Genomic DNA, 16,553 nt, shown 5'->3' on the forward strand with positions numbered 1-16,553 from the left:
GAAGATAGAACTTAATGAGGTTGCTGAACCTTCACTTCAACCAGAGAGTAGCGCGGCACCGAAAGATGTTTCTCTGGCAACTACGTCAGTTGAAGAGAAAGCTAATGATGATGATCATGAAGCTTCAGATCAAATTACTATCGAACCTCGTAGGTCGACAAGGGTGTGTACAACTTCTCAGTGGCAACCATGTCTTAAAGGTCATGTTGTTGGACAACGATGAACCTATGAGCTATGAAGAAGTGATGGTGGGCCCGGATTCCAACAAATGGCTAGAAGCCATGAAATCCGAGATAGGATCCATGTATGAGAACAAAGTATGGACTTTGGTGGACTTGCCCGATGAACGGTAAGCCATTGAGAATAAATGGATCTTTAAGAAGAAGACAGACGCTGATGGTAATGTCACCATTTGTGAAGCTCGACTTGTCTCAAAGAAGTTTCCAACAAGTTCAAGGAGTTGACTATGATGAGACTCTCTCAATCATAGCGATGCTCAAGTCTGTTAGAACTATGTTAGCAGTTGTTGCATTTTCATTTATGAAATCTGGCAGATGGATGTCAAAACAAAGTTTCCTTGACGGTTTCCGTGAGGAAAGGTTGTATGTGATACAACCAAAAGGTTTTTGTCAATCCTAAGGATGATAAAAGGTATGCAAACTCCAGCGATCCTTCCATGGATTGGAGCAAGCATCTCGGAGTTGGAACATACGCTTTGATGAGGCGATCAAAGCATTTGAGTTTATACAAAGTTTGCAAGAAACTTGTATTTGCAAGAAAGTGAGTGGGAGCACTACAACATTTCTGATAGGTATATATGGATGACATATTGTTGATCGGAAATGATGTAGAATTTCTAGAAAGCATAAAGGGTTGTTTGAATGGAGTTTTTCAAAGGAAGACTTGTGTAAAACTGCTTACATGTTGGGTATCAATATCTATAGAGATAGATCAAGACGCCTGATAAGACTTCCACAAAGCACATACATGATCTTGAAGGAGTTCAAGATGGATCAGTCAAAGAAGGAGTTCTTTCCTGAGTTGTGAGGTGTGAAGTTAAGACTTGAAGCTCGACCACGACAGAAGAAAGAGAAAGGACGAAAGTCGTCCCCTATGCCTTAGCCATAGGCTCTATACGATATGCCATGATGTGTACTGCGATGTGCCTTGCCACGTGTCTGGCAAGGGCGTACAAGAGTGATCCAGGTGTGGATCATTGGACAGTGGTCAAAATTGTCCTTAGGAATAAGGAAATGTTCTCGGTTATGGAGGTGATAAAGAGTTCGGCGTAAAGGGTTACGTCGATGCAAGCTTTAACACCTATCCGGATGACTCTAAGTAGCAAACCGGATACGTATAGTGGAGCAACCATTTGGAATAGCTCCAAGTGGAGCATAGTAGCAACATCTACAATATGAAATCAAGATTTGTGAAGAACACACGGATCTGAATGTTGCAGACCCGTTGACTAACGCTTCTCTCATAAGCATAACATGATCAAACCCTAGAACTCATTGAGTGTTAATCACATGGTGATGTGAACTAGATTATTGACTCTAGTAAACTCTTGGGTGTTAATCACATGGCGATGTGAACTAGATTATTGACTCTAGTAAACTCTTCGGATGTTAGTCACATGGCAATGTGAAATATAAGTGTTGATCACATGGAGATGTGAACTAGATTATTGACTCTAGTGTAGGTGGGAGACTGTTGGAAATATGCCCTAGAGGCAATAATAAAATGGTTATTATTATATTTCCTTGTTCATGATAATTGTCTATTGTTCATGCTATAATTGTATTAACCGGAAACCGTAATACATGTGTGAATACATATATCATAATATGTCCCTAGTAAGCCTCTAGTTGACTAGCTCGTTGATCGATAGATGGTCATGGTTTCCTGACCATGGACATTGGATGTCATTGATAACAGGATCACATCATTAGGAGAATGATGTGATGGACAAGACCCAATCTTAAGCGCAGCACAAGATCGTGAAGTTCGTTTGCTAAAGCTTTTCTAATGTCAAGTATCATTTCCTTAGACCATGAGATTGTGCAACTCCCGGATACCGTAGGAATGCTTTGGGTGTACCAAACATCACAATGTAACTTGGTGGCTATAAAGGTGCATTACAGGTATCTCCGAAAGTGTCTGTTGGGTTGGCACGAATCGAGACTGGTATTTGTCACTCCGTATGACGGAGAGGTATCTCTGGGCCCACTCGGTAATGCATCATCACAATGAGCTCAATGTAACTAAGGAGTTAGCCACGGGATCATGTGTTATGGAACGAGTAAAGTGACTTGCCAGTAATGAGATTGAACGAGGTATTGGGATACCGACGATCGAATCTCGGGCAAGTAACATACCGATAGACAAAGGGAATTGTATACGGGATTGATTGAATCCCCGACATCGTGGTTCATCCGATGAGATCATCGTGAAACATGTGGGAGCCAATATGGGTATCCAGATCCCTCTATTGGTTATTGGCCGGAGAGATGTCTCGGTCATGTCTGCATGGTTCCCAAACCCGTAGGGTCTTCACACTTAAGGTTTGGTGACGCTAGAGTTGTAATGGGAAATAGTATGTGGTTACCGAAGGTTGTTCGGAGTCCCGGATGTGACGAGGAGTTCCGGAATGGTCCGGAGGTGAAGATCGATATATTGGACGAAGGGTATTGGAGTCCGGAATTGTTCCGGAGGTACCGGGTGACGACCAGCATGTCCGAAAGGGGTTTCGGAGGCCCCGACAAGCGTTGGGGTGCCTTATGGGCCAAGGGGAGGGGGCACATCAGCCCACTAAGGGGCTGAGCGCTCTCCCACCCCATCTCACGTAACTTGGAGAGGTGGGGGCGCCTCCCCTAGGGCAGCCACCCCTCCCGTCTTAGGGGGGCAAGTTTCCTAGGGGTGGGGCGCCCAAACCCATCTAGGGTTTCCCCTCTGGCCGCCGCCCCTCCCCTAGGGAACCCTAGGGCGCCTCTTCCACCCCTTCCCCCTATATATAGTGAGGGAGAGAGAGGGCAGCCGCACACCCTTCCCCTGGCGCAGCCCCTCCCCCTCTCCTACACCTCATCCTCCTCCGTAGCGCTTGGCGAAGCCCTGCCGGAGAACCACGCGCCCCCCACCCTCGTGGACCCCATATAGTTCCACCGACGTATTTCTTTCGCCTATATATACTCTCATACCCTAGAAACATCAGGGGGAGCCACGGAACCACTTTCCACCGCCGCAACCTTCTGTACCCGTGAGATCCCATCTTGGGGCCTTTTCCGGCGATCTGCCAGAGGGGGAATCGATCACGGAGGGCTTCTACATCAACACCATAGCCTCTGGGATGAAGCGTGAGTAGTTTACCACAGACCTTCGTGTCCATAGTTATTAGCTAGATGGCTTCTTCTCTCTCTTTGATCTTCAATACAAAGTTCTCCTCGATGTTCTTGGAGATCTATTCGATGTAATACTCTTTTGCGGTGTGTTTGCCGAGATTCGATGAATTGTGGATTTATGAACTTGATTATCTATGAATATTATTTGGTTCTTTTCTGAATTCTTATATGCATGATTTGATATCTTTGCAAGTCTCTTCGAATTATCGGTTTAGTTTGGCCTAAAGTAAATATCTTTCTTGCAATATCTTGCAATATCTTGAAGATATTGCATCTCTTTTATTTGCACCGCATCTTGTTTACTATTTTGCAGTTCCCGCCAACCCTTTCCCGCCATACTGCAGTCGTTTTTTTCCTGCCATTTTCTTCTCTCTACCTATAAAACCCCCTTCAGACGGGGGTGGATAAGCATTCCAGTGTAGTGTAGTCGAGATGTCCCATTATCCTTTCGATCGTAGTTTTCACCCTGGGATGAGCAGGACTCTTCTGAGGCTAGCTACCGATTTCAGGATGGACAATAGCATAGTTCCATGGGACGAACTCACCGGCAGTGACATCATAATGAATGAGTTGGCTCACGAATTACGTAGGTCTGGGTGGCTTGAAAGGACCTATGAGGAGGTACGTAAAGAACTTCTTAGGTTGCATGAAAGATGGAAGAAGGTAGTGGAGCTGAAGAGTGAAACTTTCAAAAGAACTGCAGAAAAGCATCCATTTTTACGGACTGAAGAAAGCGAAGACGATGATGATATCTTCATGCCGCCGCTTCTGGGTTCTGCATCCTCGAAGGGCAAGTGTTCTGTGATTTTTTTTCAAAACTGTGATGATTTTTATAGCAAATTTGGAATCTATGCGTCCTCACGCAAGAAAATCAAAACTCTTGCCCACTTCAGTCTAGAAAATCAATGTCTAAGATGGGCAATGGTTGCACAGTATTTATATGCCAAAATAAAAAAAATACATTTCGGCCTAACGTAAGCCAAAGAGTGGAGCCATGCAACTTCAGCCAACCGTTAACGGGAAAAGGTGGGCCCAAGAGACTTTTCGGCATACTCCTGATCAAAAAGGACTTTTCGGCCTACTACTGACAAAAAGGTCTTTTCGGCCCAGGTACGCACCTCTTCGGCCAAGGCACGGCCGAAAAGTCCATTTCGGCCAAGGGGAGGCCGAAAACACCATTTTCGGCCCACGCGTGACCGACGGGGTGCTAGTTTTGATTTTTCTCCACTGCATGCTATAGTTTCCGAATTTGTTATAAAATACGTCATAGTTTTGAAAAAAAAAATCTCCATTTCCATCTATTTATGTGACAAGTAATTCGGGATGGAGGAAGTATGACGAAGAATCTTGTCCAACAATTGTCATACAAAATCGTAGACTTGGTTTGCTGGGAAGGAGGACTCAGCAAGATCGTGCACCTAGCAGGATGCTATTTCGTACTGCTGCTTCGTCCGGAAGAGCTCCACAGATCTACGAGTACTAGTAAACTGCTGACATTTAGAAGGCTGTTTGGTACTGCAGCAGTGACGCTTCCACCTCTACTTCCTCCCTTCAGCTGAATGCTTATATATCAATAGCAAGATTATTATTATTTTGAACAAACACGCCCCCTGTACTATTATATCAGAAAGAACAGTACAAACAATGCCACAAGGTCTTGGTCTACCTTATGATCCTATTTTAGTTCCTGTAATCATTGATATGGACTAGTGGAAGTTTTGCAAGATTGCCCAAAAAAATTGGATAATGAGAAGATTTCTGCACCCCACAAGGATGAAATATTCATGGTGGAAAATGGTCGTACAAATTTCAGAATTACAAGTGTAGGAATGGGGCAACCAATCATATCATACTACCTAGTCAAAGTTTCATATTTCGCATCCATTATTGTTGTCTCGTCCTACACACGAAGTGCGACACGATTGCAATACATGCCACATGCTGTCATTTCATATACCATCTCGTTCCCGCTCCTTGGGTTAACGAAAATGGTAGCCCCATTTGTCTGCAGACACATGAAAACAAATTCAGCATGATCCCCGACCCCAACCAGCACAGTATCCTCATGCCGCACGCACAGAAATTCTGTCCACCAGCTCCCAACTGTTTTCACCATTGTTATCCATTTCTTGTGGTGCTAGACACTGAGCTGAAACCCCTCGGCATGGATGAGAAGGAGCCCAAAATCACCTCCATATGAGAGGTTGAAGTTTGCGTTGAATCCATCTGGGGATTTCATGACAAAGAATTGTGGACGCGGCGTGCCAAATCTGACGTGTTAACGTTGCCATGTTGTCAGGAATAGCTAAATTATGGAGCATCCTTCATATCTGGCCTCCCAGTTGCCATATATGGCATTTCAAGACTGCCTTTTGAAGCGTGCTCCATATGGCAGTTGCGTATAATTCCATATGACGGGAAGTAAACTTCACGTGTGGGAATCAAGACTGCCTTTTGAAGCGTGCTCCATATGGCAGTTGCGTATAATTCCATATGACGGGAAGTAAACTTCACGTGTGGGAAAACGATGTCCGATTAACACATGGGTCTTGCGATTATGGAGGGTGCATTATGGTGACTCTGTGTTTGCGACAGTTTTTGATGTTAGTGATCAAGAGTAGTGGAGCAAGAAGACATCTGACAAGGAGTGAAAATAGTTTATTTCTGAGGTTATTATCGAGTGCACTTTCAAGTGGTAGCACAAATATGTTTGATGCAAAAATCAAGTCAAGTCCTTAATAAAGCAGAGACGACGTAGAGAACGTGCGTGTGGACTTGGAATATATTATCACATTCACAGCACGCAAAGCTAAGGCATGCAGGCAGCAGGGACGGCATAGTACTAGAAGTATATCATTCCAAACTTGTGAGGACCTAGTAGAATATCATTGTGGGCACGCAAAGCTAGAGCATTCCAAAGTGAGAGGCTGGCTGGGGCTGTAAAGTTGTAGCCGTGCATGTCCAATTTATCTTTGGCTTTGACAACATGACGAGAGCCCGCCAGCCAAACTTATATTTGGCTACCGTGAGACTTCATTCATCACTGCTCTCTGCTCGCAGGGTCTCCAGCTCCCTCGAGTGATTGTTACTTGTGATAAACATAGATAAGGATACACTCATAGACACGTACACACACAAGCACAAGGAGAGAGAGAGAGAGAGAGATGGAGACGTCTTACATTTGGAGAGGAGCTCTGCAATGGTGGGACGATTGGCAGCTGCGCGTGCTCGTCCTGGGCAGCCTGGGCCTTCAGTGGTTCCTCCTGCTGGCTGCCCCCATGCGCAAGTACGCCCTCCCGCGCGTCTTGAGGACGTTCATCTGGCTGGCGTATATTTCCAGCGATCCTCTGGCAATCTACGCGCTGGCCACCCTCTTCAATATAATCGCCACGCAAAGACCAGCAACTTCGGTGGTGACACTGGCCGCGAGCAGCAGTCGAGCATCCTGGAGGTCCTATGGGCTCCGATCCTTCTCATCTACCTCGGTGGGCAGGAGGGAATGAGTGGCTACGAGATAGAGGACAACAAGCTGTGGGGGAGGCACACCGTGACCTTGGTGTCCCAGGTGGCCGTCGCCCTGTACGCCTTCTACAAGTCGTGGCCCAGATCCAACGACCCAAAGCTATTGGTGGTCGCGGTTCTTCTCTTCGTCGTCGGGGTCATCAGCTTCAGCCAGAAGCCATGGGATCTCAAAGCTAAAGCCAGGAGACTGGCGGCTGTATCGTCCGGGATGCAAGGACCAAAGAAGCCTTCCAACTGGAGGGAGCGAATGAACCAGTTTTTCTTCGGGGCGAGCCACTGCTTCACCGGCACCCGGAAGGCACAAAGTAATTTTTCAACCAATTTTTGTTTAGCTATATGTAGGTTGGCTGAAAATACAATTTGGGTCAGTCGATTTTTTGCGCCATTGATTTCTGCTTCAAGATTCATGCTCCTTGTTTTTTTGTTTCTGTTGTGACTACTGTTGTGTTTTGGGCTCAAATATTCCACTGACCACGGTTTTGGGTCAGTCGATTCATTATTGCGCTTAGGCCCATTTTGCTTATCTGTTGATAGGCCGACGTTGCTTCCTCTTTTTTTCTGTTTGTATGCATTTTTTTCTTTTTCTTTTCTAGTCGGTTTTTGTCGGTACTTTTGGGACGTTGGATGGGTGTAAAATGTATACATGCATGTATCGTACGTATAACATGTGTATAAATTATACTATCTCCGTGTCAAAATATAAGACGTTTTTGTAGGCTAGTTTAGCCTAAAAAATGTCTGATATTTTGGTACTGAGGTAGTACTAGAGTGCAAAAATTGCACTACCGTATGTTTATTTCTTACATATTAAAAAAGTGTAAAGTTGCATACAACTTTTTCTAAGTATTATTATTTTTCTTCTTCTTAAAGGGTATAATAGCAATGCCACTAATTCATTCTACCTCTTCACTTTTTTAGTTTTTCTTTCTTTTTCTTTTTTTCTAAGGGTAATATAAATGTCACTAATTCATAAGTTCGGAGGAAACTTCATCTTTTCGAAATCCCACTATTATAACCGTGTTCTTGCATATTATAAAAAAGCTAATTTTATGTAAACTATGTGCAAATTTTGAGATTATTTGCTTAAAACTTTTCGTTTTTTTCTCCTTATTAAATGGTAATAGCAATGCCCTAATTCGTTCTTTCTTAGAAAACTTAATTATTTTGATTTTAGTTTAGTTTTTTCACTTTCTTTCTTTTGAAAGGATAATATCAATGGCACTAACCCGTTCTATCTTGGAAAACTTTATTATTTTCATTTTATTCCAGTTTCTGTTTCATTTTCTTTCTTCTTAAAGGGTAATATCAATGTCACTAATACATTCGTCCTTATAAAAAAAATTATTTTAGTTTTTGTTTTATTTCTCTTTTCCTCTTCAATGGTAATACCAATGCCACAAATTACAGTACTATATTTTTGTTGTTGCATATTTTTAAAAAGTGTGCAGTTTTCTTGTATATATTGTGCAAATTTTATAATTGTTTGTAATAATTTTTTTATTCTGTCTTGTTAGAGAGTAATACCAATGACACTAATTCCTACTTTCTAAGAAAATTCATTATTTTAATTTGTTTTAGTTTTTATTATTTTTTCTTTATTTTTGAAGGATAATACCAATGCCGCTGATTCATTCTTACGCATAAGTTTTATTATTTTAATTTTTTAATTTTATTTCATGTTTTGATTCTTTAATGATAATACCAATGCCACTAATTCATCCTTTTTGAAACTTCTTTTTCCAAAAATTTATCTATATTCTTACTCTTGCATATTAGAAAAAATGTAATTTCTGTGTAAACTGTGTGCAAATTTTGTAACTGTTTGTTTTAGATTTTGTTTTAGTTTCTTTTTTCTTAAAGGGTAATACTAATGTGACTAATTCATTCTTTCTTAAAAAACTTCATTATTTTTTATTTAGTTTTAGTTTTTATGTGTGGAAACTTCATTTTTTATTTTTATGTGTGTAAGTATATAAGCAACTATTGCACATTATGTATGCAAATTATACTAGAGCGTGAAAATTGCAATATTATATGTTTATTCTTTGCATAGTACAAAACATGCAATTTATGTTACTAATTCATTCTTTCTTAGGGAAACTTCTTTTTCGCAAAAAAATATCCACACTTATATGTTTGTTATTACATATTATAAAAAACATAATTTATGTGTATATTTTGGCATTTTTAAAAAATGTTTATATTTTCTTTCTTCTTGACTTTTTAAATTATTTTGTTAAGTGCACACATTCATTATTTTGATTTTGTATTGTTTTCTTTCTTCTTTTAGGGTAATACAAAAGCCACTAATTAAGTCCTTGCGAGACTTCCTTTTTGCAAAAACTTCACTATTATATGCTTATTCTTGCATGCTATATTAAACCACAATTTATATGTTAATTTTTTTCATTTTTTCCTAAAATATTCTTTCATTATTTGTTTTATCTTGGCCAATGGGTCAAGCTATTCTGAGATGTTCTGCTTAACTATCTTGACATTTGGTTATACTCCAATAAAAATCACATCATCTATTGGACCTAGCTCGTATATAAATCTCGGTTTGGTAGTTGGGTATGAAGAGGTGAAGACGTTATTGAATATTTAGAATGTGTAGGAAAGTTCTTAGATAATTTTTGGATATCTCGGTTTGGTAGTTGACGTACCAAAAAATGATTATTTGTGATTTGCGGTTATTGTAAGTTTTCTTTATCCCTTTGCATTCATTCATGCCATTTTCACCCTGTTGAGAAGCGTACATACATAACTTTTCACCAAGCTACGGTCCACACTGCGTCAGATGTACTAGTGTGGAATGTTTTCAGTCAACTGACCTCTAGCCGATCCCTTTTTCAACAGGCGGACTGGAGGAGGGCGGCAGGAAGCAGCAGGTGGTCTGGACGGAGGCAGACAGAGTGTTGATGGTGCTTGCAGACATGTCTCTGCTAGCAGCTGCCAAGGACCTGGTAGCACAAAAGAAAATCGGCAAGGTGGAGGATGTTCTGCAACCTCTGGTCGTCGCTGAGATGGCCTTGCCGGGCTGGCTGCGGATCATATTCGCATTCCACTACACCAGAGAGCATGTGGTTGGAGGTCCCAATCCTCTCTACCTGCTCTATCATCGGTTGATGGTCCCGATCCTGCACATCACCGCCCTGACGCTGTTTGCAATGAGCGGCAAGCACCCGTACAAGCACACCGACGTGAAGATAACATACATCGTTATGTGCCTCACTGCCGCCATGGATGTCCTCGCGCCATCCATCCACCGACTCCTATACCACACCACCTAATGTCCAAGACAAAATTTACAGCCCTGTGCGGGACGATACCCAGCTATAACCTCATAGACACCGCTCTCCGGGAAGGTGACAAGAGCATTGGGTGGATATACATGTCTGCCAGGAGCATGGGCTTCAATTGCAATTTCAACAGCTTTTGCAGGCCTCAACTTGGTCAACTGTACGAAAAGGTCACACAAACTGTGATTATAGATCTGGTGGAAACACAAGACCAAGACCTTGCGAGTTACAGGATCTTCAATTCCAGCAACTGGGTTCTAAGCAAGGAGCTGCGAGAGATAAAACAATGCTTAGGCGTCTCATTTGACCGGAGCGTCCTTCTGTGGCACATCGCCACTGATCTTTGCTTCCGCTGCGATGACTTGGTCGATGATGTTGGTGAACAAGAAGCAGGATATGGTGGAGGACTACAAGAAGGAGGAAGAGTAGTAGAACAAGTAGATGAAGAAGGAAGAGTAGTAGGGCTAGAAGAAGTACCACAACAACAAATGAGGGGGGACCCATTATTACAGCTTGATATGGATTGCGCATTTGCAATATCCAACTACATGGCACACCTGCTAAATTTCAACCCTGAGATGCTTCTGACCGGCAGCAGGCACCATCTCATCTCCGAAGCCATGGAGGAAATCAAATCCTCCTTTTTGTCCAAGAAGGATCAGTTGAGCCAAAAGGATCAACTAAAGGAGCTCATATACAACATGGCGGAGGGTGAGCACAAGTCAGTCAATGGACATGATGACACAAGCCAAGTCTTCGTCCACATCACCGAGGCATCCAAGCTTTTTTTTTCTTTTTGACGGTACCGAGGCATCCAAGCTTGCGAAAGAGCTGTTGCGGGTGCCGGACCGTAAGACGCGCTGGAAGCTCATGTACCGGGCGTGGCTGGGCATGCTCTGCTACTCCGCCAGCATGTGCAGGGGCTACCTGCACGCCAAGAGCTTGGGTGAAGGCGGAGAGTTCCTCACTTACGTCTGGCTCGTGCTCATGCTCAAGGGGGCCAAGAGCTTGGTCGACAAGCTTCAGATGCCGCCGGAGACTCAAGCTTCCGACAATGCCGGATCACAAGCATGAGATCATCAAGGGTCGGAAGACGAGGCCGATCGAAGAGCGCAGACTGTGCGTGGTTCATTGATTTATCTACCTGTTTGCTTGTTTTTCTGATGCATTTCTGTTTGTGTGTTGATGACTAGTAGTTGCTAATAATCTTCTTGTTCTTGTGTGTTTAATATTTTTGCAGTAACTGTTTATTGGCCACTAGTTGAGCTATGTCATTTACGCTCTTCTCATGTATACACAATGCCCACTAGCTAGGCTGCTACTAGCAAGCATTTTTGTATCACGCTTTGTGTTAATTTCTCTGGCTCATATTACTTGTTGCTCAAACCTATCCATATTACAAGGGCCCTCCGATCCACATTACTTGTTGCTCAAACTGATGTATTTACCACTGAAATACGTCTAGATACGTCTGTTTGGACGACAAGTAATATGGATTGTTGTAGGGAGTATAAACATAATATCAGGCAGGCAGCAAGCAGCCTGATGGTTTTAAAGTTCGGACATGGTTCTACAAACACCTATCTAGCTCAGGTGCCCTAGTAATTCGACCAAGTGTGCTGGAAAAAGAAACCGCAAACTTTCTGCAATTTTCCTAGAGTATTCTGTTCAAAACTGGGTATCAAAGAACAATGTACGGAAGAACATACCATTTAGTTCTGCATGATCATCATGGTCTACAATAACAATACAACATAGCCTTCTGGTTCTTTAGCTAATCAGTACACGTAAGGTAGAATCCTCCAGGGCACAAGCTTGCAGTACTCTGCCCAGATGTCCTTGTACTTCTCCGAGCACCTCGCCTCGTCTCTTCTCTCCCTCCATATCAGCAGGATCAGCAGGTAGGTCGGGTAGAAGTACGGGATCACAGAGCTGCAGAAAAAAATTATGGGTTACATACAAGGTTACATACATGCTTGACAGGATTGAGATGACTGATCTTAAGCCACAGGAAGGGTATCTCTCACCTGGCTCCACAAGGCAAGCTGAATGAGAGTGCCAGAAGCAGATCTCCAAGGTAATTGCAGTGCCTTGCAATGCCCCTACACGCAACGACAAAGAGACAAAGGACTTGTTCTTTTAGTTTTTTTACATTCAGGACAGCAGCAGTTAGCATGCATGATTACTCCCAAGAGACAAGGGGACATCCAAGGTTTGAAAAACTTCACATGTCTAGAAAACTACTGCTGTTCAGTCAAGTGCAATGGTTGCATAAATCTGTCGCGAACATCATTTAGGTAGGCAGGCGCGCAGTGTTCTAACTAGTATGAATCACATTTGTGTTGACTGTTTACCTACTTACTACCTACCTACATGTGCTTCCCTCACATTTTTCTTCAGCCGACTAAACAGGACCGGCTAAATATTCAGAAGAAGAAAAAAGTGTATGCGGGCTCTATTTTGTTTACACTCTATTAAACAGAAAGAGATCAATTGCAGTACAAGATGCTGCTAAAATAGCCAGCATTACACAGTTCAGAACAAGATGTGCACAGATAACTAGTCGACAAAGAAGAAAAACAAGCACAGGTTCCACGAGATGAATGTAGAACTTACCAGTAGCCAGATACAAGTAGTTTTCCCCCAACAACTTTGGGAGGTTTACCCCATATAGGAGCTTTAGGGTCCTTCTTGAACAAATGTTTCTGTTTGTTGGCACCTCTGAACACTAGATAGCTGTGTGCAAAATGAAGCAAGGCTTGGTCAAAGATATTACAATGCAAGAAGCAGATTGTACAGCATAGGTAATCCAATGGAGAGTTTGTGAGGGACACGGAAAAGAGTACCCAATAAGGAAAATGATGCAGTTAGCAACGGAAGCCAAAAGTGGCAGCTCCACTTTGTTTCTCAGAAGCCACCAACCCTGGTCAACAACACATCATAAAACTTGGTGAGCAGCTCATTTGACAACCTTCATAATTTAACACAAGAGACAGGGATACTATTACAGGAAGCTGCACATTTGATAGTCATATAACTGAGAGAACAAATTTAGGAATAATGCACTGAGTAAAGTATATTCAGTAGCGGCATGAGTAGATATTAGCAATTCAAATAATACCCTTTTTCCATAAATGGAATACCTGAATAGTGAAGGTAAAAGGAATGAAAACTAGATCACCAAACACCAGCATGAATCCCAACCTTTCCGCAATAATGTCCCATCTGGAAATAATGGTCAAGCGAATCACAGGAAGGAAAAAAAAAACAATGAAGTATGAAGCTTCATCCTTGCCACCATAAGCCCCATATGCAGTCTATAAGCAACAACACTGGCATATTGCAATTACTTCATCTATTTACTAGAAACAACATGTACTTACGTGGAGGTCATGAATTCTTCATGAATGAAGTAATCTATAATATACCACTGCATGAAGAAACATAATTACTTTCGCTTATGATATAGTAGTTGATGATCGAATAAGTAGTTGTCAGTGTTCAATACCCCACAAAAGAATTGGTAAAGAATGACTGCACGGTTAACTGAACCAGCTAGGTAGCTCTTTGCAAGCAAAGAGAGGTTGATAAACAACCATGCCATCATTCCAGCCCTTATGAAAAAGAACCTGCAACCATGATGAACAGAAGAAAAAACATTTATGATCAGGTCCATAGTTTACTGTGATTCATACTTTTTTTACTGTTTTAGTGATAAAGTTATGCGGGGAAAGTTTTTGAAACTGAATATATATAGTTAATATTCAACATTAACTTGTATTCACACTAATTGCCACCACAAAATAGGATGATATGACCTGTGGAAACAATTATGCAGAAATAAATAAATAGCTATGCAGCATGCCGAACTTCATTTCCAATTGTACTTCAGTCTATAAGAAATATTCATTTGTATTTATGTATCTATATAAAAATAGAAGCTAGCATGTCAGTTTTAAAGGCAGGAGATCTCAAGAAAATAAAAACTTGCTGTTAATTTATCAATGGGTTAACAAGACCAGTATCAAATAAATGGGAGTAGCTACACTAGCAAACCAATAACTCAATTTTCACAGCAATCATATGCCATCCCAAATTTCCCAGCAAGTGTCACAATTACGTAAGTAAACAAGGAAGACACTGCCAACGTACTTGAGGTCAACTCTCATGAAATGGGGATTAAGCTGCACTCCGAACCACCTGTTAGACAAAGTGGCACCTAACATCATTAAACAGGAAAACAGGAGTGGAATAGACAAGGTGATATCTAACATCATTAAACAAGAAAACAGGAGTGGAGTTCTGAAAATAAAAGGTCCTGTTTGTGTGAATAAAGTTGCGCAAAAGTACCAATCTTCTATGAAGCTCCCAGTAGCATGTGGTTTCAATGAAGAACTTTGATGGCGGGACCTTAACCCAGTATAATAGAGCAGGAAACTGACCTGAAATGGAACATGATGACATGAGTTAATCGAGAGGATGTTATTTGATTTGTTCCACCTGTGACCAGATGTTACCAAATAGTATTAGGTGTTCAAGTTCAATACTAGTGTTATTACCCAAATCTGGCTTTACCATGACTGAACTTGTGACAGTTGGGTTCAGACATGAGTGTCCAACAAGTCTAAATTTACATCATAGTTGTATAAATAAGATGTCGAGGTAGGAAGTGGCACCTACAATGACACTGAAAGTGAAGGTGGTCGACAGCAGCTCGAGCCCACGGTCAGCCACGACCTGCAAAGCAAATAACAATCGCGACCCCGATCAATTCAGCATAACTTTTTGTGACTCTCCCGGATGCGGTTGACTTTTGTGGATCTCACCGTGGGAGTCATCCAGCCCGTGTAGACGCCGAGCGCGGAGAGCCCCAGGAGCAGCAGGAGCGAGAGCAGACCTGCACACGCGCGCGCGCGCCGGTTAGAGTCGGCTGAGCAGACAGACAGACGGCGGAAGAAAGAGAAGCGCTTTGCGCGTCAGAGAGAGAGAGAGAGAGAGAGAGAGAGAGAGAGAGAGAGGGAGAGATGAGGGGCACCATTGCAACGGTAGTGGAGGCGGGAGGAGTCGGGGAGGACGGCGCCGGCGACGAGCTTGCCGGGGAGGAGGGCGCCCGCAGCGGCGAGGTACGCGAGGTAGGAGGCCAGCACCACCGCCGCGCTCCAGGAGGGCGCCAGCGCCGCGAGCACGCCGGCGGCGGCCGCCGCGTCCATCCCCGTCGTCGCGGCGAAAGGGGATCTCAGCTAGTCACTCTGAAGCCAACTGCAGCGCGACGAATCCGGAGGAAATCGGGGGAGCCCGTGGACCACAGTAAACTGGGAGTCAAATTTCCAGTGAAGGTGGGCCTTTGAATTCAAAGGAGGCCCATTTCCGTCAGCTCTGTTTGAAACGCAGGTCTTTTTTTTGTATATATAATGCGTCCCTCAAATTCGAACAAAAATTTGCAGAAAATTTTGGATAATTTCATAGAAATACTGTGATTCATGTAGGGTGCCTCGGGAGGATTTATTTACATAACTTGCCAACAAGATGCATGGCAAGGAACTCAGCGCTGGCTGCCACCCCGACCGTGTCTGCCCTTATGTGTATGTGTGTTTTTAAAGGATGCCAAGACCTCGCGTGTATTGTGCAAGTAACCAAACTATTGTTTGAGAGACAACTCAAGTGCACACTGATATCGGTAAAATATGTGAATATTGATTTGTATGTATGGACATATGTATGTGGCAACCGTGTGGCAGATTGCAAAACTGCCACACGATCTCATAAAGCGATCCCTTCGTCAAACCCACCCACCCAGGCACCCATGATCCCCACCTACCTATCGCGTTGCTACCCTGCGCAGAATCTCGTGGTCCCCGCCCACGCCGCCAGTCCGTGCCCCCAAGCTCGACATGCTTGCCAGCCCTTCCTGGGTCGAGGTCGTCCGTGTTGATCCACTCCGCCGAGCGCTGCCACCGCCGTCAACGCGAGTCCCGGCCACCGCGCTCACGTGCTTCCCCATCTCAGCGTACTTCCTTCTCAGGCGGTCGTGATGGGAAGGCAGAGGAGGGCCATGGTGGGGCGAGCAGCGGTGCTCTCCCTTGAAGCAGGGCTAGAAGCGAGGCGGCGAGTGCGCGTTTCACGGTTGGAAAGGCGGGCGGGCGACGACTGCCGGCACGGGTGCTGCTGCTGTGGCCACTCGCGACAAGCGGTGGTAGATAGCCTAACGAGCTGCTGTAGCGGGTGCGGGGCTCACAACCGGGAAGACGATGGGCAGCGGCGTCCGGTGCTCACCCAGTAGCCGGAGAGGCCAACGACGGCGGCCGACGTTGTTGCTGCTGGTGCTGCCGCGTCC

At 43.6% G+C, this 16,553-nt stretch overlaps 1 protein-coding gene and 1 pseudogene across 2 annotated transcripts; one reads left to right on the forward strand and one right to left on the reverse strand.

Moving 5' to 3' along the window:
* Positions 1-6,301: 6,301 nt before the first annotated feature.
* On the forward strand, positions 6,302-11,685 carry LOC125530546 (uncharacterized; annotated as a pseudogene). Its single transcript, XR_015609797.1, has 3 exons — positions 6,302-7,225; positions 9,777-10,992; positions 11,030-11,685. The product of XR_015609797.1 is annotated as an uncharacterized LOC125530546 (transcript).
* Positions 11,686-11,839: 154 nt separating this feature from the next.
* FK (Ergosterol biosynthesis ERG4/ERG24 family) lies at positions 11,840-15,520 on the reverse strand. The gene is made up of 12 exons (XM_048694922.1): positions 15,255-15,520; positions 15,046-15,116; positions 14,900-14,956; positions 14,570-14,661; positions 14,372-14,419; positions 13,728-13,848; positions 13,603-13,649; positions 13,363-13,444; positions 13,066-13,142; positions 12,836-12,955; positions 12,247-12,321; positions 11,840-12,151 (listed from the first exon to the last, which is right to left on the reverse strand). Exons 1-12 carry the CDS (start codon positions 15,427-15,429, stop codon positions 11,998-12,000), a joined length of 1,119 nt encoding a protein of 372 aa, XP_048550879.1. The 5' UTR covers positions 15,430-15,520; the 3' UTR covers positions 11,840-11,997.
* Positions 15,521-16,553: the final 1,033 nt, after the last annotated feature.

Source organism: Triticum urartu, chromosome 1A (assembly GCF_056163025.1).
Source record: "Triticum urartu cultivar PI428250 chromosome 1A, HENAU_Tu73, whole genome shotgun sequence".
NCBI lineage: Eukaryota > Viridiplantae > Streptophyta > Magnoliopsida > Poales > Poaceae > Triticum > Triticum urartu.